Source organism: Nymphalis io, chromosome 7 (genome assembly GCF_905147045.1).
Source record: "Nymphalis io chromosome 7, ilAglIoxx1.1, whole genome shotgun sequence".
Taxonomy (NCBI): domain Eukaryota; kingdom Metazoa; phylum Arthropoda; class Insecta; order Lepidoptera; family Nymphalidae; genus Nymphalis; species Nymphalis io.
The window spans coordinates 6,331,353-6,358,291 of record NC_065894.1 but is presented as its reverse complement, the minus strand read 5'-3'; the positions used below and the strand labels follow the sequence as shown (position 1 = coordinate 6,358,291).

General features: G+C 31.6%; 1 protein-coding gene across 12 annotated transcripts; it reads right to left on the bottom strand.

The window, feature by feature from the left end:
- Nucleotides 1-392: 392 nt before the first annotated feature.
- LOC126769677 (glycogen synthase kinase-3 beta) lies at nt 393-26,087 on the bottom strand. Of its 12 annotated transcripts, none has more exons than XM_050488571.1 (12): nt 25,677-26,087; nt 15,080-15,142; nt 8,573-8,763; nt 8,186-8,269; nt 7,964-8,023; nt 5,794-5,904; nt 4,384-4,621; nt 3,737-3,834; nt 3,462-3,557; nt 3,120-3,176; nt 645-948; nt 393-576 (listed from the first exon to the last, which is right to left on the bottom strand). In XM_050488571.1, exons 1-12 carry the CDS (start codon nt 25,780-25,782, stop codon nt 527-529), a joined length of 1,458 nt encoding a protein of 485 aa, XP_050344528.1. In that variant the 5' UTR covers nt 25,783-26,087; the 3' UTR covers nt 393-526. The 12 variants fall into 12 exon arrangements, with proteins under 12 accessions (XP_050344528.1, XP_050344529.1, XP_050344527.1 ...); XM_050488572.1 differs by lacking the exon at nt 25,677-26,087 and adding an exon at nt 21,628-22,051; XM_050488570.1 differs by lacking the exon at nt 25,677-26,087 and adding an exon at nt 15,319-15,559.
- Between the last annotated feature and the right edge of the window lie 852 nt (nt 26,088-26,939).

The following is a 26,939-nucleotide window of genomic DNA, read 5'->3' as shown; positions in this document are numbered from 1 at the left end:
CGACGGTTTAGATTCTACAGTGGATTTACCCTTCTTACCGACTACGACAGCTCAAGCTTTATCGACAATTACACTACAGTATCACACGATTACTCGCCGAAAACACCTATTATGCATTTAATTTTTCCCGATGGCCAACACGAAAAGTACTATCACTAAATAGCATACGACCGACTCTCGATTTAAGAGCGGGGAGCGCCTGAATGCTGGAAGCTCGCAGCGAGCACTGCGGGCGCTACGCTATCCGACGCGACCGTCGCCCCGGCCCGGCCCGGCCCGGCCCGGCCGGCGCGAGCGCGACCGCTCGAGACCCGCCGCCGCAGGCGCCAGTACCGCCGCTCGACGAGAGCGGTCGTCGCTACTCCCTCGCCAGCGCGAGCGGGGGCATCGAGCTCGAGTGACGCGGGCCGTCGCATCGGGGCGTCTCGGCGGGGCGGGCGGAGGACTCTACGTGTACGGGGGGCGAGGGGTACGAGAGTCCGTCGGATGCGGGACGAAGCGGAGCGGGGCGCGGCGCGGGCGCCGCCTACGACGCGGCCGGGGACCCGCCGCTGGGCCCGCTCGCCGCGTTCTCGCCTGCCGCAAACGTTAGGATATAGAAAGTGCGATGGGGCGGGGCGGCGGCTACACGGCGGGGCTCGCACCTGGCGCGTCGTGCTCGGGCGCGGCGCCGGCCACGGGCGCGGCGGGCGCCTGCGCGTCGGGCGCGGGCGCGGCGCGCGGCTTGAGGAAGTCGTTGAGCGAGGGCTGGATGGCCAGCTCGTACTCCGTGAAGTTGAAGAGCGGCGGCAGCGGGCGGCCGTTGGGCAGGCGCGCGTTGGGCTCGCGCAGCTCGTCGAAGAAGCTGTGCGCGCACGCCTGCAGCGGCGACAGGCGCGCGCCCGGCGTGTACTCCAGCAGGCGCGACACCAGCGAGATGGCGTCCGGCGGCGTGCACGCGCGGAACACCTGCGCGCGCGAGAGTACAGTAGGTCGTGGGAAATTACTTCCGGTGGATCTCGTTTGCGAAGAACTTTTTCGCGAATTAAGTAGCATTCGAGCTTACATTTATATCATACTCGACTATATTTGCGCGAGTCACCGCTTTAACTTTTAGAGTTATTAGTCGATCTGCCTGAACATTTTCAACTAACGCAAACTCAAGCATTTGAATAATTATATAAAGTAAAACATAAATGAATTATTATTGCATAGAATTGAAATATGTTCATAAGATTAGTTAAAGAAATAAAAATTAGTAACAGCCCGTGTCCGACTGCTGAGCCAAAGCTTTCCTGCGACGGACAATGGTTAGAACTTATTTCACGCTGCTACACTGCGGTTTACCGGATATAAATATCCCATAAGTTCTTTCGACACATGCAGATGTCCCACGATGTTTTACCTTCACCATGAATATAATACAAATAATAGCAAAAACTATGTACAATGTTAATGGTTAGAGTTAAATGTAAAAGGCGTTGACTGATATAGTTGCCGTGATGATGAAGTGCCGTCTCAGACTAACGTATTGACAGAAACACTACATTCTCAGCACTGGCAAGTATGCACACTGAACACCAACAAACAATACGAAAACATGAGTTATAAAAATTGTTTTAATCCAATTAGTCGTGACCTCTAGTCAACTCATGCCGAACTTAAGACTGTAACTCTGAACCGACCGACAAATTTATTCGCATTACTTTAAAAACAAAATAAAAATATTTCGTTAAGTAATTTAATAACTTACGTCATTTTTAAAAATGGACGTTAATATAAATATTAACGTGTTATGATTGTTTGTAATGCGAACAAAAATACTAAATGCCTTCGTTTAAAGTGCTAAAAACTATGGAGACAGTCAAAATACTATACGAAACAAAACGGGTTTTAATGACGCAATATTAATATTAAAATGAACACTACGTTTATTTTTAACTATAGAATTAATTGTTATTCTTTAAATAGAAAAATAATTTTTAACTTTAAAATTAACGTCGAGTTACATACACATAAGTATTTTGTGATTTAATATTACGTAACTGAGTAACAATATTTCGCTGTTGAATTTTAATTGGCATATTGTTATGGTAAGTTTTATTTGAACATTAATTTCGTTATAATAAAATTTACGTGTTTATAAATTTGTAAGAGCATAAATAAAATTAATATTTTTGCAAATAATTTGATCGGACTTTTTATTATTGATAGTAGGCAGACTGGTTCATGGGCTACCGGATGGTAACTGGACACAACCGCCGATACACATTTGTTCTGTAAGAAATATTAACCATCCCTTACGTTGCCAATACGCCACCAACTTTAGGAACTAAGATTCCCATTCAAACCATAAGACGACAATACAATTATTGCTGTTTGGCACATATTATACATGTTTGGCACTATGTGATGACTAGGTGTTACCTACCTAGACCTAGACGGGCTTGCAAAAGGCCCTAGTACTAACTTTAGAATTTGCCTGTTTAATAGAACCTATTTGTACGATCGATATAAAAATTTCGTCGCATCGTAAATATTTACGGTACGGTGTTCCGCGTTTTTATTTCGAGTAATATTTGAAATACAATGTTATAGCGCTGTGTGAAAGCAGAATAAAATATTGATCGGGCCATTCGTTAATTAGACATAACCGAAAAAAGGTTTAGTGTGAATGTAATATAATATCAAAATATTAAATTAATTGATAACGATTAATTACAAACCTGTAAAATAAAACCATGTAAATAATCTTAATATACAATATGTAAATTAAAAAAGTGTGTACATAATTAATTTTTGTGGCATATAAAGAAGGCACTTAGTTCGTTTAGAACAGCGCTCGGCAACCGTTGTTTCGCGACCACTGATAAATAACCTAAAGTTATATATTAAAATACACTAACATATAAAAAAAAAATTCAAAGTAACAATATAGTAAATTTAAGCTATATTTATAACGCAAAACGTTATAACATGTTAGCTTGAATAATTTTGGTATTAAATAATGCTTAAAAACTTCAACGAAAGCTTCAAGTTTAAGAGTGATAGAATAAATTGTCCAAATTGTAAATGAATGTCACAGTGGTCCGCGTGATGTTAATGGTTGCCGACTGCTGGTTTAGATAACGCAATCTTACTCGTATACGCTGATGGTCAGTGGCAGACTTGGGCATCGTCAGTCTCTCCAACATTAACTGCAACCATTGGGCGTTATCAGACATTCACAATTGTCAACTTTCATTACTGCCCCCTTAATGAACGTATCTTTCAAATTTATTCCGTATAAGTTTTTAGTTTGTGAATTGTGTTGAAACATTATTCGTATAAATGTTACTACAATATTACGAAGGAGCATATTATATGATAGATACATATATATATATATATATATTATAAATAGCATATTTAATATTGATCAATTAGATAATGCAATGAATCCGCATTAATTATATAGTAGGAAGTATATAACAATGCTTTACCTTTGCCCATGGATGACTTTTGATATGTGGAAACTTGAATTCTGTGTAGTTCGGATTCATTTCGCGTATTTGTTCTCGAGTTGGAGTACCTAGAACCTGTTTAAAAAATTATATTGTTACGATATTGATTCAATTAAAAATCAACGTTTTAATAATAAAATTGCATGCGTTCATATACTTATGTATTTAAACCGGCCAAGGTCTATTGAATCAAACGTTTATTTCACACGAAACATATAAAAATAATGTATGAATATGATTAAAATATAACCGACCTTGATAATTTCAACGAGCTGGTCCACACCGGAATCTCCGGGGAATATCGGCTGTCCGAGCAACAGTTCTGCGACGACGCAGCCTGCACTCCATACGTCTGTAAGTATTACATTACTCGTTATTCGCTTGACCTCATTAATTGGGGTACATAGAACATTGTCATATGCAACAGAAGAATTTACCAACTATCCTTGGAAATAAAATATATACAAATAAATACAAATGAAATGTACGTATGTGATTTCGAAATAACTCCCTCTTTTTTAAATTAATATGACTAATTGCGAGTTACCAAAACCATATCTTTGCAATATATTTATTTAAATATTTTACATTTATAATTGAAATAGACATTATACACGACAAAATTATAGCTTTTAAAGGTCTCTGTCACAAACTGAACTGGCGGATCCACGGATTTTGCTAGTTTATAATATGCTAATTAATGAGTCATAATTTATATTTTTAAGCGTAAAATATTTCTTCTAAATTTATTTGTGTAAGTCTACTAAGACATTATTCGTTTTTCACATGACTTTCATAAACATGGCAATTATCGACTAAATCTTTTGCTGTCTAATCCATCGCGACGGCATATAAAAATTTTTAAAATGCTTTTTTTCGCATCGTAGTCAGGTTCGCTCACCAATTTTCGTAGTATAGTCTATTGCGCCAAAGATGAGTTCCGGCGCGCGGTAGTACCGCGAGCAGATGTAGGACACGTTGGGCTCGCTGCGCACGAGGTGCTTGGCCGAGCCGAAGTCGCACAGCTTCAGCACGCCCGTCTTGGGGTCCAGCAGCAGGTTCTGCGGCTTGATGTCCCGGTGGCAGATGCCCAGCGAGTGGATGTACGCGAGGCTTCGGAACAACTGGTACATGTACAGCTGAAAGTAAACGTATGACGATTAACGACGAGATCGGGCGCCGAGTGTGAAGACACTGCGGGAAATATTTACGCCTAAAATTGCATTACATTCAACTTCAGTTCTTAAAGTGGATAAATAAACTTTGTGGATAAAAAATCCAATTAAATTTTATTTGATAGTGTATCAATTGGAATTACACATTATTTATAGTTATCATAATTTAAAACACTTCATACACCATAACAAGTATATCCTATACCAAGATTTAGATGTAACGTGGATAAATTGTTTTACCTGAAATTCATTCATCAATAAAAAAAAAAAAACAGATCCAAAGTCCTATGACAGTCGTTCATCTTTACATGACACATTGTCTATTAGTCTGAGCATGCATTACGAGTAAAGACGATAATTATTAAAAAAAAAACTAGCCTTTTATTTTTCGCTTTTGATTTTCACACATTAATATTAATTATGTACTGCATGAAGTTTTCGTTTTTACATTAGCTTTTCGCATATATACATTCTTACTCAAGTAATTTGATACATTACTAGTAGTGTGAGTCACTATACTTTTTTTTCTCTAAAAAAAAATATACCATTCAAATAAAATAGTTTAAAATCTCTTTAAAATTATTTTGATTTCAACTATGATTTGATTAAGTTAAGGTTAAGCATCAACTCGTTACAAAAAACTTATTTCTTGTATTCACAGATTTTCACTAATTTCGACACTATTATATAACTCAAGTGTGTCTGACGTAGGAACTTGCGCGCCGCTCATTTCACGTGTATGTTCAATTGAGCAGGTCTCTAATAATGCCTTCAATTATGTATTTTACAAAAACATTTGAACTGTCTATGATATTTTTGTGTTTAATGGAAATATCATAAAAGTTTTAGTTTTATTATACAATTCTAATTTTGAGACTCTTTTAAGGTTAATATTGTTTATAATACTTTGATGCAACATTCATGAAAATAAAAAAAAAATTAAGTAGAATTAATCCTTATTCATTTTAATAATTAGTGAAACTTCATCTGACAATGAACTATAATATTACTTAATTTTTTTTTCATATTATTACACATTAACAATTCAACCACTTGTATTAAGGAAATAAAACAATATTTGTCTTAACTAAACGTATAAATGATAAGTTTTTCCGCTCAATCATTATAAATTTTACCTTTATAAAACTAATGGGTATGGTTTGTTCATCTTTGGCGTAATGACGTGCAACTTTGTACACTGTCTCTGGTATGTACTCCAGCACCAAATTCAGGTACACTTCATCTTTCTGCAGACAAAATCTCATGTTATTATCAATATTCTAATAAAAAATAAAAGTAAAAATTATACTTGGGTAGGATTTTAATAAACCAAATATTGGTTGGGTTTAGCAACGAGTGAGTTCAAACTAAATCTAAATACATACATAATGCAAAATATGAATGTGAAAGTTTTAGAAAGTAATTTAATATCTCCTTAATAATAAGTCTTTATAATTACATAAGCGAAATATATAAATAAATTAAGATGTACAAAATGATGCAATAAAAAATGTATGCTATAAAGAAAAAAAAATTGGCATCAACTAACATATTACATTACAATTTCATGAGTCATTGTAACAGTGTTCATTATATTCTTAAATGATTTTTGTTTTCTAAGTTTTGTACATCTAAGAAAAGCAAAAATATATATTTACATCATAATATAAGAAAAAGAAGAAATAAGTCCATATATATATATGGACTTTACTACCTCTCTTACTTACTTTAAATATGCATGTAAAAGTTCAACTCCTTATTTATTGTAGTAATTACATCATTCTCTAAATCTATAGACTTGCTGGAAGTAGGCTTTACCGTATTGTAATATATTTTTTACACAAAGACAATACAATAAGTGTTTTAAGTCTTAAAAATTCTTTGTAAATGTCAATTGAAAAACAAAACAATTTTTCGATTAACAGTTAAAACTTGATGTTCAAAAAATTGTAGGTATTCTTTTGTAACATTTGCAGAATCGTAACTGGTTTAAGTGGAAAAAACAAATTGAATGTAGCGCGTATATAATAACTGACAGACTAAATTGGCTAACGTCCAAAGGTTTTTGGCGCTTGGAACTTAAAGAAACTACTAAGGATTGAGCCTTGAACTAATAACGTGACTCTCGTATTACATTGTTTTGATACTTTGATTATATCAATGACGATGTAACATGAATACGTAGAGAAGGCGGATATTTCCTAGAATATAAATAAATATATTATATGCATAAATAATTATAAACAATGCTACGCTTAATAACATGGTTACAACAGCAATAAGCAATCAATATAAATATATCAGCTTCTACTAAAAATATGTTAATGAATATTCCAGGAATATAAAACCCTTTTTATGATATTATAATTAACTTTTGTCAAGGAGATTAAATAATACAACCATATAATGATTACACCTAACTTTAAATTAAAGATAAAATTAAAGACCATTTATGTTTGAGTTGAATTTGTAGGCAACATTTTATTTTTAAGTTCTCACGGCTTAGTGATTGATAGACAAGGTTATTATAATTCTATTCAAATTATAAAAACTATTTTGCAGTAATTATAACTATCTGATTCAACTATCAAATATAACTGACAAAAACATTGTAATTTAGATTTTATAATTTAAAGTTTATAACTGAAATGTCCAAATTTTCGACATAAATCCGAGGTTAGTAATTTCTAATATTAGTATAGACACCAATTACAACACAGTATTGAAGCGATTAGTTTTGTATATTTTAAAATTATGAGATTCCATTTAAGTCGCGAACATTGGTATTTTATGAATGTTTCATATATACATTTGTGTCCGAACCTAGGCTCAATTATGTTGTTGCTGATGGAATGTAAATATATTTTCTACCGTTTCAGTGACGTGGAACATATAGAAACCGACATTGCAGTAACGATTGACATAAAATAAAAATGCAAAAATGGCAATGAAAACTTTAAACTATTCCAAGTAACAAAACACAAAACTCAAGCGGAACTCAAGTTTCTAAAGAACATTTAAATGGTAAAAAAAAACAAACGATCATGATAATGGCAGTTCGAGCCTCAATCGACTTTAAACAAAAGCTCATGGCTGATGACGTGATTAGAACTCGCTTTCGATAACAAAGTTGCATCAACACACAACCGCACGAGGTTTCGTAGGTCACCGACCGATATTTTACTAATTCAAGTACGAGCGTGAGATGATCAATGAAATATGTAAATCGGTAACCTTTGCCAAAAGATTGACCTATATGTGCGTTAGCACACTAGCTTAATAATCTAATTTGTTCATTAGACATACTGCGACTTCTAGAGACTGCATTGCGTTTAGCAGAGAGCTAACTGCGTCGGGCACTGCCACCTTTCCCCAAATAAAACATACAAATAACATACTCTCATTAATGGAACTATAAGCATCACATGGTATACATAATACAACATAAATAATGGTATTCATTGAACCATAATTTAACATATATCAGTACTTGTTAATAAACGCAGAGATTAGTCAATTCAGATTTACCCTTTCTCCGCTTGAGTAAAAGAAGAATTTCAACTTGACGATATTACAGTGCTCCAGTCGTCGCATGATTTGCAGCTCACGATTCTGTAATTGAGTTAAAAATTTTAAAATATATTAATACTAATGTTTACATGTGAGAACGTATCGTGATACGTTGAATTATAATTCAAATGCATGATTACATTAGTGTGTTCGATGTGATTCATTAGTAAGTATACCTAATTGTGTAATATTCAAGATTAATTTTACTATCACTAGTAATTCAGCGACATAATTATGAATATACATATTTAATAAACAAAGAAATATAAAATACATGTATCTTGAAAATCTTGATGTAGACCCTTAACATGTCATATATAAATAAATTATTAATATTTTACAAACCTTAAACCTTTTGTCCTGGAGCACCTTCTTGATGGCAATGAGCTCGCCAGTGTCGCACAGCTTGGCCTGGTAGACGACGCCGAAGCTGCCGTTACCGATGAGCTTCATGTCGGCATAGCTCACCTCCTGCGGCCTGTCGGGGCCTTGCCCCGGCGTCGCTACCACAGTAGTCACCTTCGAGCCGTCCTTGCCTGAAAAGAGTATTTTGATAAATATACCAGAAACAAAAAAACTTGGACTTAAAGTCGAATAAAAGATTTGACAACTCATGTTTATTAATTTTACTTATTCATAATTACATTTGTTATTTGTGAGTTTAAATATTTGTATAGGCATATAAACTTGATAATAATAATAATGTCCTCCAGGCCGATTTTGGCCACGACGGCCAATCTCAAGAGAGATTAGCCAACCACGCAGGAGATATTATAGTGCACGAGTGTGTGGGCAAACACAGGTGCACTCTCTATTCCCTAACTTTCATAATCCGATGGGACGGCAATTCGACACGACCGGAAAGAGTTCAGAGTAGGACCAACGGCTTTACGTGCTTTCCGAGGCCCGGAAGTGTACACACTTCCAACTTCCAGACTCCTGCTTTGGGTTGCTCCTGAGAACTTTCTGACAGAAAGACCCAATAACTTTTTATTGGCCCGACCTAGGAATTGAACCCAGGACCTCTCGGTCTGCGGCCTTACATCAAGCCACTAGTCCAACGAGGCAGTCAAAAGTTAGGCAGTATAAACTTGATATAGACATATATAAATTAAAATACCATAAAAAATATAACGGTTAATCTAGGTGATATTTTGAAAAATCAAATAACAATGCGATTCAAAAAAGAAATCTCAAGATTTTCTTAATAAAAAAACCTAAAATTGTTATACTATGATAATAAAGAGGTACGTTAATTTACCTAATAAATAAACCAATAAACAGAATAAAATTTAAGAACAAAATCGTTAACTAAATTATGTAAAAGATAAAGAAAAGTATATACAGATATTTTTTTTTCATTTTCATTAAATTGTTCTATATATGAAGAACATATTTCAACTCAAAGTATGAAATACATTAATGAACCTAATTAATCATTAGTGATAAAAACGTGTTACGTCGATAATACCGAAAGATATGGGTGCACTTTATTGATTTCCCTATTAATGCATACATTAATTCGGTTTTTTTTTTTAAATATTTTTATACTAAACATTGGCGAGTATTTATTATCTCATAGGAAGATGTATCGATGATGGAAGTTATAATTACCTCAATTATCACTCTTGTCTAAGTTGTACTAATTGTATGTGTTATCTTCATTTCAATATATTGAAAATTCAAATTAGTTTTTTACTATTTTGCCTTCGTAACTTACGAAAAATTAAATTAATCGAGTGAAAATTATGCAAGACTTGGAACCAATAAATATTTATCGTGTAAAAATGATGAATACTTAAATAGTGATTGTAATAAGATATTAACACCAACGTATGATTTTAATGCTAAAATTACCTTCAGAATTAATATTGTTATCTTTACTACTAAAACATGTTTGAAGATACATAATTTTATCCATCATTTTGTTTTTCACACATCATGAATAAACACGACATAATTTTAATAAAATATATATTGTGTAAGAATAAACTGAAAATGCACTATGACAAGAAAAAAGCCATCGAGAATGTATTCCGATATAAAAAAAAACTATAAGTTCACATTATTTTGACACAGTGACGTTTAACGATGATCGACGATATTTGTAAAACGCAAAGGAAATGCACAACAAAGAAGTAAATACGATGTATTTTTAAAGGTAGTTTTATTTATTGAGCGGAAGTTATAATTCATGTTCTTTAGTCACCGTTTTTGTTAATATCATGTTTTGTAAAATAACTAAATCGTTTCGAGTTAAAATGAAATACCAATCGTATTATATATAAAAACTACATTTTCGGAAAGTCAATTTTTAATGAAACACTACAGAGAATACGTACATTCGGCAGGTAGGTACATAATATGCTGTAATGTATAAAAAGTTGATAGTGATAAAAACTAAAAAAAAAAAACGGTTTCGTGACTAAAATAATAATTACCATGTGGTAAATATAGTCTTGAACTTAAGTACCTACAGCTTTTAATATTGATATTTTGGTCCCTTACAAATTGACCACTGTTCCGTGAACATGCGTGCATTTTACCGCCGTGTCCACGTTCCTACAGCTATATGAAATGTTATTTATTAAGTTTCGGGTAGCTTAAATTATTTTCGTCACAAAATTATTTTATTCATTTATTTAGGCTATTCTATATAAAATTCGAAAAAAATATATTATATTAACAAAAGTTTCCACAACCTAAGCTTACGTCCTATTAATTGTTTTTTTTTTTTTGTAAAGATTTGTGATTTTTCAGGAAAGACGCCATATAAATAAACTTGAACAGCAAAACTTGATCTGAATATAAAATTTGAACCAAATCCGATAAACACTATATATTAATATATACGTACTTCTAAAAATTTCTCTTTAATATCATAAGATAATAAACGTACACAAATGTAACATATAAACACATAAACTGTATCACGCGAATTTCGACCTAATTAAAGCTTTTATTTTTATCTTATTTCAAGTGTTCTACAAAAGTAACAGCAGATAATTTTTAAAAGTATAGTAAATAGTAATTTTATAACCAAACAACAGTTATTAATATAAATTATATTATATTACTAAGCTCTCAAGACGACCGTCATAAATAGATGTAAGTTCTTTGCCGAAGAACAAAAACAAGACATTGTTTTTTTTATAGTCATTACAATAGACAAAAGCCAAAATTAAAATCATTCTTTACAGTACAGTCTCATTATGCAAAAACGTCCGAATGTTTATATTTCACTTACCCTATTTAAAGCCTGACTGGAAGTTAGTCTAACATAAACATTGATTGTTATTACGCAGAAGAATTTCAATTTACAAGTTTGCAAATATTTGATGGATATCAAGTAAATTATTCGTATTCTAGTATTAATTTCTTTGTTTACTATTTCTATCATCCCTATGGAAACGAATAGCGAAATTATTTTGTATTACCAATGGAATAAGGCGGAATATAGTCAAAGAACCCAAACTAAATTAAATAACCACTAACCTCTTAAAATATTAAGTACTAAACAATTAAATAATTAATCGAAAACGACGTTATTATTATATCATTAAAAATATATCATATAAAATTTAAGCACTTAAATATATAATAAAATCACGCTTTGTGATAATATTGTAATTGTTCCGTTTGAGTGGTTTCCAAGAGAAAATAAAACTTCTTTACCGACTTGACTATATAAAATTAATTTACTTTATACTTTAATATTTACTTTATATTTTAATATTTACTTTGGAAACCTATATGACCGACACGGATGAGTAAAGCAACAAAACGTTTTCACGATAAATTTAATGGTGCGCAAATTGTCGCCTTGGAATGACCGACTTTAGTTTATTACTACGACTATACAACCCAGTAGACATTTCAGTTGTATTTTTATAAATATGATTTTTTATCTAAAACTTGTCTAGTTCTTGGTACAATTTGTTGTCTTCATTTGATACCCAATCATACTGTTTAATCTACCTTTGACATTGCTTTATCATGAAAAAAATAAAAGACGAAAAAATATTCACAAACATACATAATGCAGTATAGAAGGCTGACTTTTGGTCAAACTCATTTCAACGACATGAATTTTACCGGCAGTTGAAGCCATAGTTTAATTCAAAATAAAATACTAAAAAGGGATATTGCGCGACAGATTTGAATGATAAAATACTCCACCTTCAACTATCTATGTAACATAATATATTTTATTAAACGTCATATATAAAATACATTTTGATCAATAGCTGAGTATTTTATATTTTAGTAAGAAAAAACAGTTATTCAAGTATATTAATAAGAAATCGGAACCGAATATTATATAATACACACAAACTAACCACACACAACACACTGATTTTATAAAATCGCACTCGAACTATGTTAATTTCTCAAAATGTGTAATACCGAAAATAACAATAATTAAAATATTTTCTAAATTACAAGTCAGTAAAGTATTTTAATTATAATCGTATAATATGAAATAACAATAACCAAAACAACAACAATCGTTACTCTTAGTAGCCGTAAGTAAATATATTGTATGGTTACGTAATCTCGTAATTTATAAATTTTTACTACCATCGCATAAAAGTTATCCGCTTCATTTTTAATTTTGTCACAACACCCCTATTAATATATATATAAAAACTATATTATTTTTCTAACAGGATCTTTCTTTCATTATATTGGCACAACTGGAAATAAATACACAAAAATTGCTTTGAATACATAAACAGACACTTTCAAACCATCGTTGTAAGGAGATTATAGCAATTGAATTAAACCACATTACACATGATAGTCTTATTAACGATATACTTTGAATGCAAGATTAGGTAACCTTTCTGAGCTGCTATAAAGGGAATAGAGTACATTAGATTAACATGATGATAAACAAGGGTAAGGACGGTTGGGCTTGCGTCAATAAGAGTTGCTGAGGGTGTGGCTGCAGTCTTTCAATTCGACTTTGATGGAAACCATTCAAGTTAACGAGACATCGACAAACATAGACAGACATATTATTATTAATAAAAATATCGTGTATTATGTATTTTGGTAACGCAAAAATATTACTACTAAGTTATACTAACTATATAAATGATTTCATTAAAAAATGAAAATGTTTTCCTTTTAATTGACATTTTTAATAAACAGGCCTAAACTGAATATCTTGCCTACTAAGGTAACTTTAACGTTTTATAAAATTGGATGAATGCGTATATATCTTTTCAAAGCCACTGGGATTTCGCTATTGACCTACAAAGTGTATACTTTTAAGTCTACATCCATAAATATAGAATGTTTTATGTGAACAGGATACAAGTGAGCGGTAACTGTCAATAGTATTTATATATAAACCCCATTTGACCGGATAGTTCTGGTTCCAAGGAATAAATTACCATTAGGAGGAACAATTAAAAACTTCTAATTATTTTCTTATGTAAATACCATAACGCGTTAATCTAAAAAAATCTTTGCAGCTTGCAAGCTTTAAAACCTAGGATTTTGTCACGTTTTGCACTTTAAATTGAATAATATACTATTGCAGTAAAACTTATAAAATAAAACTTTAATCCGTCTGTTTGACAGGTGACGTTTAACTTAGCTGTTAAAAAATTAATAACAAAATTAGATATTAGTAGATCTCCGATATAGACGGTTAGGAAAATTGTTTCTCTTGAATGAATACGTTACTATACAACAAGCAATTTGAAATTGCGATAAAACTTCGCGAACGAGTGCTATAATTATATATTTGAGGTGAACAAATATTTTATTTTCAAAGTCATCATATTATTTAAATAAAATATTATATAGAACGTTCGATTTACGAGTACTACGTCCATTTTATTAATCACTTTAACAACGTAGAAAAAAATTACAAACTTACTATTTAAAAAAAAAAAAACGCTTAAAAGTAATTTAACGGTGCTAATATAAGAATGGTTTAACTATTAAATAAAAAATAACATGTTAATTTACTTTTACTACTTCGAACTAAAGTTTCAGTTTTTCCTTTTTTTACGTTTAATTGTATTTTGTCTTTAAAAGCAATATCCTGTATATATTCCACTGCTGGGTAAATGTCGCATTTTCTCTTGAGAGGAAGGTTGAGAGCTTGTTTTACCACGCTTTTCCGATGCGGTTTGGTGGATACAAATGTGGAATGATGGAAGAAATTATTCATTATTTTCTGATTTTTTTACCAACGAACACAAATTAAATGAGCATAAGAAAACTTAGTGCTGCTTACCCGAGTTTATACCCGCAATTTTCGTTTAAGATTCAAGTGGTCTAGTAACTGGGCCTAGATCTTGGCTCTTTTCGGATTTTGTCATTGAATAAATAATATTAAGACAAATTAATATTTCAGATGTAGGAGCCTTTCCATTTTTAAATATCTTCGATAAGATAAATTTTATCTACGTCTGTCGATTGAGAAATCATCACTAAAAAAATGTGATTTAGTGTAAGCTAAATACGAGATTAAAAAAATGCAATATTATAATAGAAATACAAAGAAATTAATTTATAAAATGAAAGATGTAAAAAAAATGTACCGATTATATCTAAGTAAATGAAAAACAACATCCAATACAAGTTTAGCTACTAAACACGTACACACAAACACATAAACCAAAAATTTATTAGGTGTGATATGAGATGACCTTAAGACGAATTCAGGTAACAATCCTCAACCCAGATGATTCAATTTATCTAATGCAATCAAAACTTGGAGGATTATTACCTCCATATAATGTGATAAAAAAATTATGAAGTTTTGTAGAAATGTGATAAAACTAAAAACTACAGCCGAGCTAATTTGTGCGCCACATCTCTAGCACTTACGATGCGAGGCGGCAGTTTTCTTTTCCGAAGCCAGCTCGGTCTTTTTAGGTGTATCCACGTCGCCTGTGTGCCACGGCAAAATACAAAAGCAACATTAGAACACTGAAATGGACATACATGTATGAGACAATAAATGAACATCATGATGGTTGAATGATACAAATGTAGGCATGATCAGTGAACTGAGAACCTACTGGCTTTGATGTTTTTATTTATTTTAGGGTCACAGCGAAACTCACTAATGGAACGCCGCAATTTCTTACAAAAAGAAGAAAGGCGATCACGCGCACGGCTTAATTGGCCGCTTTTGTCTGTGTCAAGTAAACGCAGCAGTGAAGGCTCGGAGCGGGCAGCCACCTCTCTGACAGGCCGTAGGGCCATAGTCGCGGGACCGTCGGAAACTCTTAAATTGTCCAAGCATATTGGGCCACCGGGAAACTCCAGTTTGACGGAGTATCGCACGCGAGCGCGCGTCGTAGCAAACTGCCGGTAAACAGTGTGACACCCCGCCCCGCCGTCTTTTACTCGGGTCTCGCTAAAGTCATACGACAACAAACTATTCTAATTTTGCGAGTATTTCTGGTATTTGTTGATAAATCGTTTAAACGATGTGTCATATTCAACAACAAAAAAATTATAGATATTTTTTGTATGTAAGTAAATAAATCGAAAGAACAAAGATTAAATCAGATGGACGTCATACGATATTGTGTGGCTATTCGTGCCGAGCTTGATCAGTATCACAAAGCAAGCGCGCGTGTTCTTCTCTTTATATTGTCGCTGATAATTTAGTCATGTGACGTCATATATTTTTAAATCACACAAGCGTTAAAAAACAACGTAAACAAATTTAACCGCTGTCAAAGTAGTTCAATCACTTGTTTTTTTTAGTAATATATATATATATATATATATATATATATATATATATATATATATATATATATTACTAAAAAAAACAGTAATATATATATATATATATATGTAATATATATATATATATATATATATATATATTTTGATAACAATATCATTTTTGAATCATGTGTTTGTCTCAAATACAGGACTAAATAGCTACCAAAAACATTTAGAATACACTACATGTTAGTAGTACGATGAGTAAATAAAATAACAAAAATAAGGCCTCAATTAAAAAAAATGCAATAAGTTTGAAACCCCTTAGTTTTTATTAAAAATAAGATGAAGTTTACATCAGTATCCAAACAAAGACCATTTTGTGTGATCTTATTAAATCACATGGACCATACAAAAAGTGCAATTAAGGTAATTTGAAACATTTAATAGACTAGAATATAATAAACTTTTTATTTCAGACCATTTGACCATAAGAAAAAAAAAACAAAACCACAAAAAGAAAAATAATATGTTAGTTATTAAGAAAAAATATAAACAGCATAACACTTATACATAAATTAGCTGCAATGAAAATAAGACAACTGCACCAGCGTTGTATTGTTTATTCATCTGTTATTTACTATCAACTTTTAAATAAAATCCGAATCGTAATTTAACTAAGCCGCGTACAAGTTTACGATAACAGAGAACGTAAAAACAGATGCTTCTGGACTATATTACTGCATCACTGTGTTACTTATATTCTCTAGAAATGTTCGCAGACATGTTATACAGAAACAAAAACCAAATACAAACTTAGTGCGAGTTAATTCTGATGTTTTAAAGGAGATATACAGCTCGATAGTAAATATTAAACTAAATGACAGAAGTTTATTAATTTGTGCAACGTGGCCTAGTTCTCTTTAAGTGTGTTGATCCGAATCGATAACTGGTTATGATGATGACTTAAATTGTAATTTAAATCAACTCCATTTTATAAGCATTAAGCCATAAAATCTCGTAAATTATATCAATATATAATTATATTATTTAATAAGATAATTTATCAAAAACTTCAAATCAATTCAATTAACAATCTTCGTGTACCTTTAACTCACAAGTAATAGCAAAAAAAAAATGAATTTTAGATATCTTTGACACATATCGATAATATAACAAAAAAAAAAGATTCCATAGAAATGAAAACCATACTAGTACAAGATTCCTACGCATGGCTTACAGTTACGAGTAATTATTATATTGTACGGGTTTAGGTGACAGATGACGTCATAATGACAAAGAAAATTTCTGTTCATTTAGAGTAAATAATAATAATCAATGTTTTTTCTTGTTTTTAAATATTTTTATAAAATATATAATTCAAAGTTTTAACATCTTCGGTTGAAAATAACTTTAAGGTATAGGTTAAAATACATTAAGGTTTTGTGTAAACTGGCTAAAATATGACGATGATGGGTAAAGATGGAAAAAAACATACTGACTAGGAACTTTACTAGCGTGAGCCGAGCAAAAAAAAATTTTTTTTTCGACTAAATCCAACATTCAGTGATATTTGATAAAAAAACTCCATTAATTTTTAACAGTTCTATGGTAGGAGTGCCCAATACAGCATACAATTCAGCAGTGAACATGTAAAGCAAATTTTGTTTTTTTTTTCAGAATCAAAATTTCCTGAGTACTAAGTATTTTTTTCGGAACATCTAGTACATACCAGGTTATCCATTATTTACCGAACAACCTGTATATACGGCAATCTTAATACATACTTCATTGGATGTAGGTGTGCATATTATATTATTATAGATGTTTCAAATGTTGATATCTCTGGAATGGTGATTCGAAAAAATGATAAAGTGAACATTTTTTTAGATAAATACATGTTCTACGAATTTTGTCTTTAATCTTTGTGCTCGATGGTGTTAGAAAATATCGAGAAGAAACCTGCAAGTGTCGGATCAAAGTCTAGCACATGTGTATTCGCCAACCCACGTTGGAGCGTGGTGTTGTATACTCCAAACTTTTGTCTCAAAAGGAGAGGAGTCTTAGCCTAGCAGTGTGGTATTTAGTCTGTTTACTTACTTTTTTTTATAATGACACTCACCACTAACGAGTTAATGCAAAAAAAAATGATACCTCAATTTTCTTTGGCGCGTGGAAGGGAAGTTGATATCAAAAGTAGGAGTAGCATTAGAAGCAGGTAGTAAATTATTAAGTTATGTAAGTTATATTAAATAAAATTCGTCATTTCTGAAGTAAGAAACGTGAAAATTAGTGTTTAGGCTATTTTTGCAGTTGAGATTACTGCAAAAATAGCCTTTATTTATACACACTGAAAAAATTCCTTACCGCAGCGAAATATCAAAAAAGGTCACGGGCAGAAAAGATAGAAAACTCTAACATTAGAAAAAAATAACTGTTCAAGAGACAATGCCGATGGGAAAAACTGTCAGTTGCAGGGCTAGTTATGTATAAGTAAATACAAATAATGTTATGTTTCAAGAAAAATATGCTTCCATAAAATTTAAAAATACTAACGAACCCGTTTTTAAAATACAAATTTTAACAATTTTTAAAATACATCAATAGCAACTAGCGGGCCGTCCCGTCTTCGTAAGATTAATAATTCTTATCCAACTTAAGCCCCCGTCCAGAGATCCACAAAACAAAAAAAATCGTCAAAATTAATCCAGCCATTTAGAAGTTCAGAGACCGTGTGTATGAACAGAAGAATACAGAAGAATTATATGTATAAAAGATATGACATCACATAAAATTTCACGCAATATTTTATAAATAATGAACATGAGGGCAATATTTTTGCATAATAAGTGTTTTATATTATACTTTTTAAAACTGTGCCGTATGTACATTCCTTTTATAACCTTCCATATTTGAAACAACATTTATATCTATAAGTTCTAATAATTTTAAAAATTGTGTATTATTGATCTGCAGTTTATTTTATTACTCCAAGTAATACTTTAAAACCATCAAACGATATATGTGCAATGCCTAAAACATAAGACAATTAGATTATAACTTTTGGCGAAGTTAGACGGATTCTGTACATGTGAGAATTCGCTAATCGATACGCTTTCGCTTTTTAGCTGCGTATTGATCTATCTGTGGTTATGCAGCATAAAAACACTGGTTATCGACGTTTTGGGTTTTAAAAATTTATCTCTCATAGATAAGTGGTGCGACTGCTAATCTATTGAAAAAACTGTTTAATTCAATAGAAATACTCATAATATTCAAAATTACTGATATTATTAATTCTAAAAAAGGAAAAGAATTATTACTAAGATTTGTTTATTTTAATTCGATAGTTGTACTTATATAAGCATTATATAATATTGATCAACAACCAAAATAATATTATATAACATTATGCTACGGCCTAACTATGACTAATAAAGGCAACAATTAGATATTCAACAGAACGTTGTAGCAAGACTAGTTCATTTCCTAGTCACACTCGGAGGCGCATCCATTGTTAATGTAAAGCGACACCGAGCGTAGGCTGCGTGGCATACGTATCTTTTCAATACTGCCAAGGCGACTTTGTCGAAACACTATCCGCGCATAATAGAGAAACTGGTCACACCATCTCTGACGCATGCCGTACGTCAGAAAATGCACTTTTAGTTACTACGCGGCCAGTCGCATCGCAATTCCAATGTTCCAAATTAAAATTAATATCAGTGATCGTTTAATTAATAGAACAATGAATCATACGCTAAATGATGATACAAATTTCAGACAAAATTTTCCTCTGCCAAATTTATTCCTATTAATTATGTTTTTATACCCGTACACATTTATTATATCCTTGAGTCTTAATATCTGCGACGGAATCAGAGGACATTTTCTCTTGATTATTAATCTTCTGTATAATCTTACTTTTCAATTCCCTGCCTGCTGATATATTTTATCAAACAAACTTAACATTCTATCCCAGAGACATGTGATGAGATTATGTTATCAACAACTTATACAATATTTATTGATATATATGTGATATATCTATACAAAAGAGAATTGTTATTTCACAATAATTTTAATATCTCCTTTACTTTCATAAATATTAAAAATAAATTAAAGCCAAAAAATATCTCTATTACAGGGTAAAACGTTCGGATTTTCCCAATCGACTCCACATAATAAGTAGCTACTGACAGCAATATCGGATTAAATTTTAAAATTGGTTTGACCGGAACACTTTGTATTTCTTTTTATACTTTGAAGATTAGTAAGTAACATAAAAAAGGTAGGTAAATAAAAGTTTTAAAACATTTTTAGGCAAAAATCCAACTCGAAACAAATACAGGTACATATACAAGTATCTATATTCTACGTAACGTACCTAAAGTCATCCATGACAAAGTATTGCAACACTTATACAAAATGAGTAATGAAAATTTTAAATATTTGTCAGTGTTCAGAGTTCTGAAACGTTTGTAAAGTTGAAAGGAAAATGTCCGGTGGTAATTATTGAAATTATTTTAAGCAGATGTCTTGCAGCCGATGCTGATGATGATACGCCAATATTTCTTTTTACTGACGTATGTATATGTATTGTAATAGATATTCGATACGTCATTATACTTTGTTCTTTCTATTACAAAATATAGTTGCATGTTATTTCCAAATCATATTCTGAAAAGGAGTTTGGGATGTGTATATTCAATTCAGTCAAATTAAAATATCGGGCATATCTCGAAGTCAAATGACTACTATTCTATTCATATCAATGATTGGAAAACACAACAATTTCATTATTTATACAAAATGACAGCTTAAAGTTTTCATCTTTTGAGTACTGTAACCTCTCTTGACGCGTGCTTCAAGAGATTCTCCAGCCATAATTGGTACTTGAACTTAGATTAGCTACAATAACGCCTTTTGCAAACTATTTAATGTTAAAAAGACTTTATTTTTATAAATTTATAAAATTAAATTGAAGCTATAAATCGTTATTTATTAAAATAGCGCGTCACGAGGTTTATTTATGATCGTCTATGACGTACCAGGAGGGCGCTTAATTATGTCAACCATTTTAAACACGCGCTAGTTTGTCGAGCTGCGATGAATTGTTGAATAGTTAAAGGGATTATATCTTCTACGCCATTGAAAGCATATCTGATCTTATCACAAGTAAAAACACGTATCGTATAATTTCGAATATCATCCATAAAATTGTGATGACAATGTTTTTATCATACTATAGAACATTGTTGTAAAGACGTAATTTAATAATACTTACAAATCGTCATAACTTGAGACAATACAAAATTTTTTGTATGTGCTATTTATCGTTCGTAAAACTGTTTCTTACTATAACTTTTTAAATGAATTTAACTTAATTAAATTTGAATCAAAATACCTTTTTCATAAAATCCATATGACTTGTCGAGATTTATACATAAGACGAAAAAATACGAAATTTAAAACAAGATTACAATGACGAAACTCGTTAAGTATAATTTCATTAGACGATGTGATAATCACTATAAACATAAAAAGTGTAATCTCGAACAACGAAACTTTGGTAACATTACGTTACAATTACATTATAGAATATAACCATCTCTCATTAGTATGTGCTGTTAAACCACGATCGCATATGATTTCCTTAACCAGTTTTATTACTTGTACAGTTACTAACATACCAACTCTGTTAGTTACAGCTGTAGTTAGCTCCGTAGTCTTAGTATGTCCATGACGTATTCCAGAATCAGCATTCACCGTATAAGTACCTCGACGCCGCAGCATGATTATAACAGACCTTACAATTATTACTGAACATTAAACCACTAGCACACACTGAATAATTAATCATATTCTTTCACTGTTTATTAGAAACAATTTGGTAATATAAATTGACACATAACACATAATGTCACATAAAAATCAATGAACTTGTCCCGCGTAACACAATTGTGTGTACGAGTCCATTATTTCGAAAGCTTCATACTAATATTAAACTATTTAAATATTAAAGACGTTGCAACATGCACCAGTCGAGGCGACCATGTCTGCGACGCAAAATTTGTACGGTCGCCTGAGCGAAAGGCGAAAACAGAGAGTACGTTGGCACAGTTATGACGTGAATGACAGGATGGAGCGCTCTTGCCTCGACCGCGAGATAGCAAGATCGCCGACACTCAATGATAACGCAGCCGATAACGTTGACAAGTGGTCTCGCTAACTACTAATAGAAACTAACATCGATCACCATTTTTTTTTTCAATCGTTGATGATTTTTAATTTAACAATACACACAGAAAGAGCATATAGCTGGTTAGGACATATTTAAAAACACTAAGGTAACGCGATCACTACGCGATTAATTTCGTATCAGATCAATCCTTGCCCTTAAGATATCTGATGGTAGATTATTTATACATATATAGTATGAAACTAACGCTTCAAAAATATCGAGATGCTTTAAAGCACAAAGTTAATTTCTATAAGATTGGCCGTGTTACCGTTGGTTGAGATCGCAGTTGATATGATGAAACTGGACGCTTTTTCTGTATGGAAATTATTATGTAAATTCTGTATATAACACATTTCATTTTCATTTCGTTTAGTAAGTCTTTCAAATTCATATCATTAGATATAATTCATAATAGATATTTTGATTATAATAACTTTCAAAAAACAATTATATGAAACAAATTTATTTTTATAGCCTTTACAGCTTCTTTTTTACGTTTCTTTTTTTTTGTAGCCTTTTAAAAAACAAATGCAAAATGTATCTTCGTTTTCTTCGTATCATTCTATCTTAAGTAAATTGTCAGTAAAGTAATATAATGTTGCAGTAATCGTTTAATCTCGTTTTTTTTTTCTTTTTTAATATTACCATTAGATGCAATATATTATTGAAGTTTTTCTTTTTTAAATTTCAGCGATTTATATTAAATTCAAATAAACTTTTGATTTCAATAGAAATACAAGTTTATAAACATTTACACGTTCAAAAAAGCTTAAAATCGTAACAGCGGCCTCATTAGTAAGCCATGAATCGTTGCGCCAAGGTTGCGTTGCAACTTTATCAAAAATGCAAACCTCGCGCCCCACGAGGTGTTTAACCGTTACGGGACATGACATTTTTACTTACGTACTTAAATTTTTTTGTCAATGTAAATAAATAATCAGAAGTTTGTACAAAACAAAGTATGTTTCAAAGAAGAATCAAAACAATATTATAAATATGATAATTAATTTCACTTAATAAATTGAATGATAGTTGACACAAATAACATTGAAAGTTATTTTGTACGCACGCCGTTCGCGCGCTTTTATATGACTTCGTACGCATAAACTATTTTTAGATAAATACCCCATACATAAATAAAATCATAACATCCACGATCATCGTCGTATTTGTGATGTTATAGTTAATTATGATACTTATATGAAAAAACAAAAACATATATATAACCTTTAAAGTAATGTCCTCCAGACCGATTTCGGCCACGGCGGCCAATCTCAAGAGAGATTAGCCAACTACGCAAGAGATATTATAGTGCACAAGTGTGTGCGCAAACACAGGTGCACTCTCTATTCCCTAACTCTCATAATCCGATGGGACGGCAATCCGACACGACCGGAAAGAGTTCAGGCGCAGGACCAACGGCTTTACGTGCTTTCCAAGGCACGGGAGTGTACACACTTCCAACTTCCAGACTCTGAGCTGCTACTGAGAATATTCTGACAGAAAAACCCAATAACTTTTTATTGGCCCAACCTGGGAATTGAACCCAGGACCTTCGGGTCTGCTAGCTTATATCAAGCCACTAGACCAACGAGGCAGTACACCAACGAGGCAGAACTTTAAAGTACCTATAATAAGAATGCAATATATACTTCTTAATTATATTTAACTAGGCCAATACTCAAGCAATATATCTATTTTAACTGTTTATGAACAAATAACTACAAATATTTACAATTCTTTATATTTCGCACAAATAAATTGAAAAATATTAATGCAATTCTATGAACACATATTAATATACCTATGAATTATGTACGAAAGTAGAGGTTAATTCAATTGGTTGTGTTGATATTTTAGCAAAATTCAATAAAGTATAATAATACTTTAATAAATATGTAATTATTAAAACAAGACAGACTCTAGACTAGTCTACAAACAAATCAAATATTTACGGTAGCCCTAAACAAAGCAAAAGAAGACAATTGTTTCATCATAATGGTTACATTAAAAATAGGTTGACAGGAGCTCTGAGAGATTTTAATTCATGTACATTACTAGCTAAATGTCATAACAAAAAGCTTTGTTGTATTATCTATGGACTAGTAGGTATATTGCATGTAATTACAATTTTAATACTTTAAATAGAGTAACATTTATTTATGTATTTTCTTTTTATCCCAATACTAAAATAATATCAAGATCTGACAAATAAAATATGAAACAAAAATGATCTTCCAACTGCAATGATAGTATATAAAAAATATATATATATATATAACAAAAACCATTACATTTATTGCAAAACTACATTATATAAAAAATGTATATGTTCAATATTAAAATTTATATTTATGATAAATAACTACACAAATAACCTTTACCATTTCAAAAATGTAATTAATTGTATTGATATGTAATGTTATGATGAATATGTAATAATGTAATTAGGTAATCAGTTCCCTTAATAAAGTGAAGGCTTTATTTGAATATTATTTAATAATTAACTTCTAAGTCTTACAAAAATCTCCAAAACAAATCATATCATCACTAGGACATGTCAAATATATTTTTTAGATATATGTGGAATTCCCTTCTTAGATATGTACGCATAATTCATGCATACCTTTAAATTATGACTAACTCAGTATTATATTTTATACTAAGGAAAATCAAAAATAAAAGAGAATCAAAGGGGAATTCACAGAAATAATAAGCACACCAGTTAATATAATGATTGAATTAAAAGTGTTTGCTTCTTTGTCTAGTAATATGAAACTTACATTATGATTATTTTTTAATTGCATTTTTATAATTGTTTCTTAATCGCATATGATACAACTGGCATATGATAGAAAAAAAAACATGGCATTTATCAGAATTAAATTTTTAGTATGTAATTATTTAAATGAATGTTTACAAAATCAATGAAATAAAAAAAGACCTAGGTTTTATGTATAAAGACTAGCTGAGGAAAAAATATCCCAAATATGGTGTGATCATTGAAGTGATGCCCACTTTTTTCTTTAAGTGCTGAAGGTACTAATAAAAATAAACTAAAAAAATATAATTAGTAGTCCTATCTTTAATTACGTCATTAAAAAGTAACCTCAAAAAGACTCAATTTATATAGTATATACAAAATTTTATCTATTAATAAAAGTATTGAATTAATTACTTTAGAGATTAGAACTTGAAAAATGACGTATTCAGAAAGATAATCCAATTATTATAAGATCGAATATTATTTTGACGTGATATCTGTCACCTAACAACCAGGGCTTATGTGGCAAACCTAATCCAAAAGCTGTAGCCATTTTATAGGTACACTGAAATGATGTGGATATTTCGACATCGATATCGATTTTATGTAAAATGTTAGGGTTAAATGAAATCTACGTCGATTTTAATACCAGCCTTAGTTAAGTGTCAGTACAGAGAAATGTCATAGTCTAAGAAATCACGATGGCCGACAAAGAATGGTTAGGTGGTACTCACTGCTAATTTTTACTCCTCCTAGTGGTTTCGGTGGTTGATTTTCGAATGTTTTTCGAACGGATTTGCTGCCCTCGGCGAATGACGTGGTCCTAGGGCGTCCGCTCATTATTATAGGTATAAAATAAACGGCCGAATCCTGAACTTCATAGATACTACTTCACATTTCTCGTTACCACCCTTGCTTGCACTCGCACTGAACTCTCTCACTTTGCCGACGAAATACAAAGTTAGGGATTCAATAGTCAAAACTATACCACTACGATATTGTTAAAATTATAGTAAAAATGTCTTAATAGGATTTTACAAGATCATTTTGTTGGATTTTTAAATTTTACATCAATAATGTGAACGACAAATTTTTAGTTTCTTTAGGACTTCACAGACTTTATGCTCGCTCGTTCGTTCGGCTAATTTCGGCTTTCGCTCGGATCTTATTCGGACCTTCGATCAGTGACGTAATGGAAGACGTTTCGTTAAACGCAAACCTGTCTCTACAGCGGATTATTTAACAATATTTAAAAAAAAATAACTTGTTTACGTTTACGTCTTTTTTTAAATAATATTTCGCAATAAACTGTCAGCTATGAAAAATATCAAATACTTTTTATTTGATAATTTAATGATGCCTTATAATACATTAATCACTGTTTTGATTCTCTTTTGTACATATGTTAAATGTTAAGATCGAAACCTTTTGAATTGATTAAATTGAGTACTGAAGTAATTATTTTTTTAATTTAAAATATACAAATTATTGCTAGAACAGGAACGAACTAAATGACATCACAATAGTAATAAAAAAATTGATCTAAGCACCATCTATTTTACACAAAGATAGTCGGTAAAACAGTTTCGTTTTATTTTTCTTTAAACAGATAATTAATTATTGAATAAACGAAATTTTTTTTCCATTACATTTATGTTCATTCGACAAAATAAAGAACTAAACATCTAATAGTTAATAACATCATGTTTTTAAACCTATTCCAACTAAGTTGAAACTGATCCATGCGGCTATAACAATACAAAATATATCTTTATTATATTCGTAGACGTTTATTAAGTTAATATTAATACAAAATAATTATGTAGATGTATAAGCATACATTTTTACTGGTATAAGCTTTTATGTATAATGGAAATGAATGAGAATTATGTGTAATGAGCCTTAAAAAGATTTTTTACTCAAGAGTGCAATGTGTTGCTATGAGATAATTCATACTACGCAGTATATAATTCTGTTATCGGTTATCCCTGTATGTG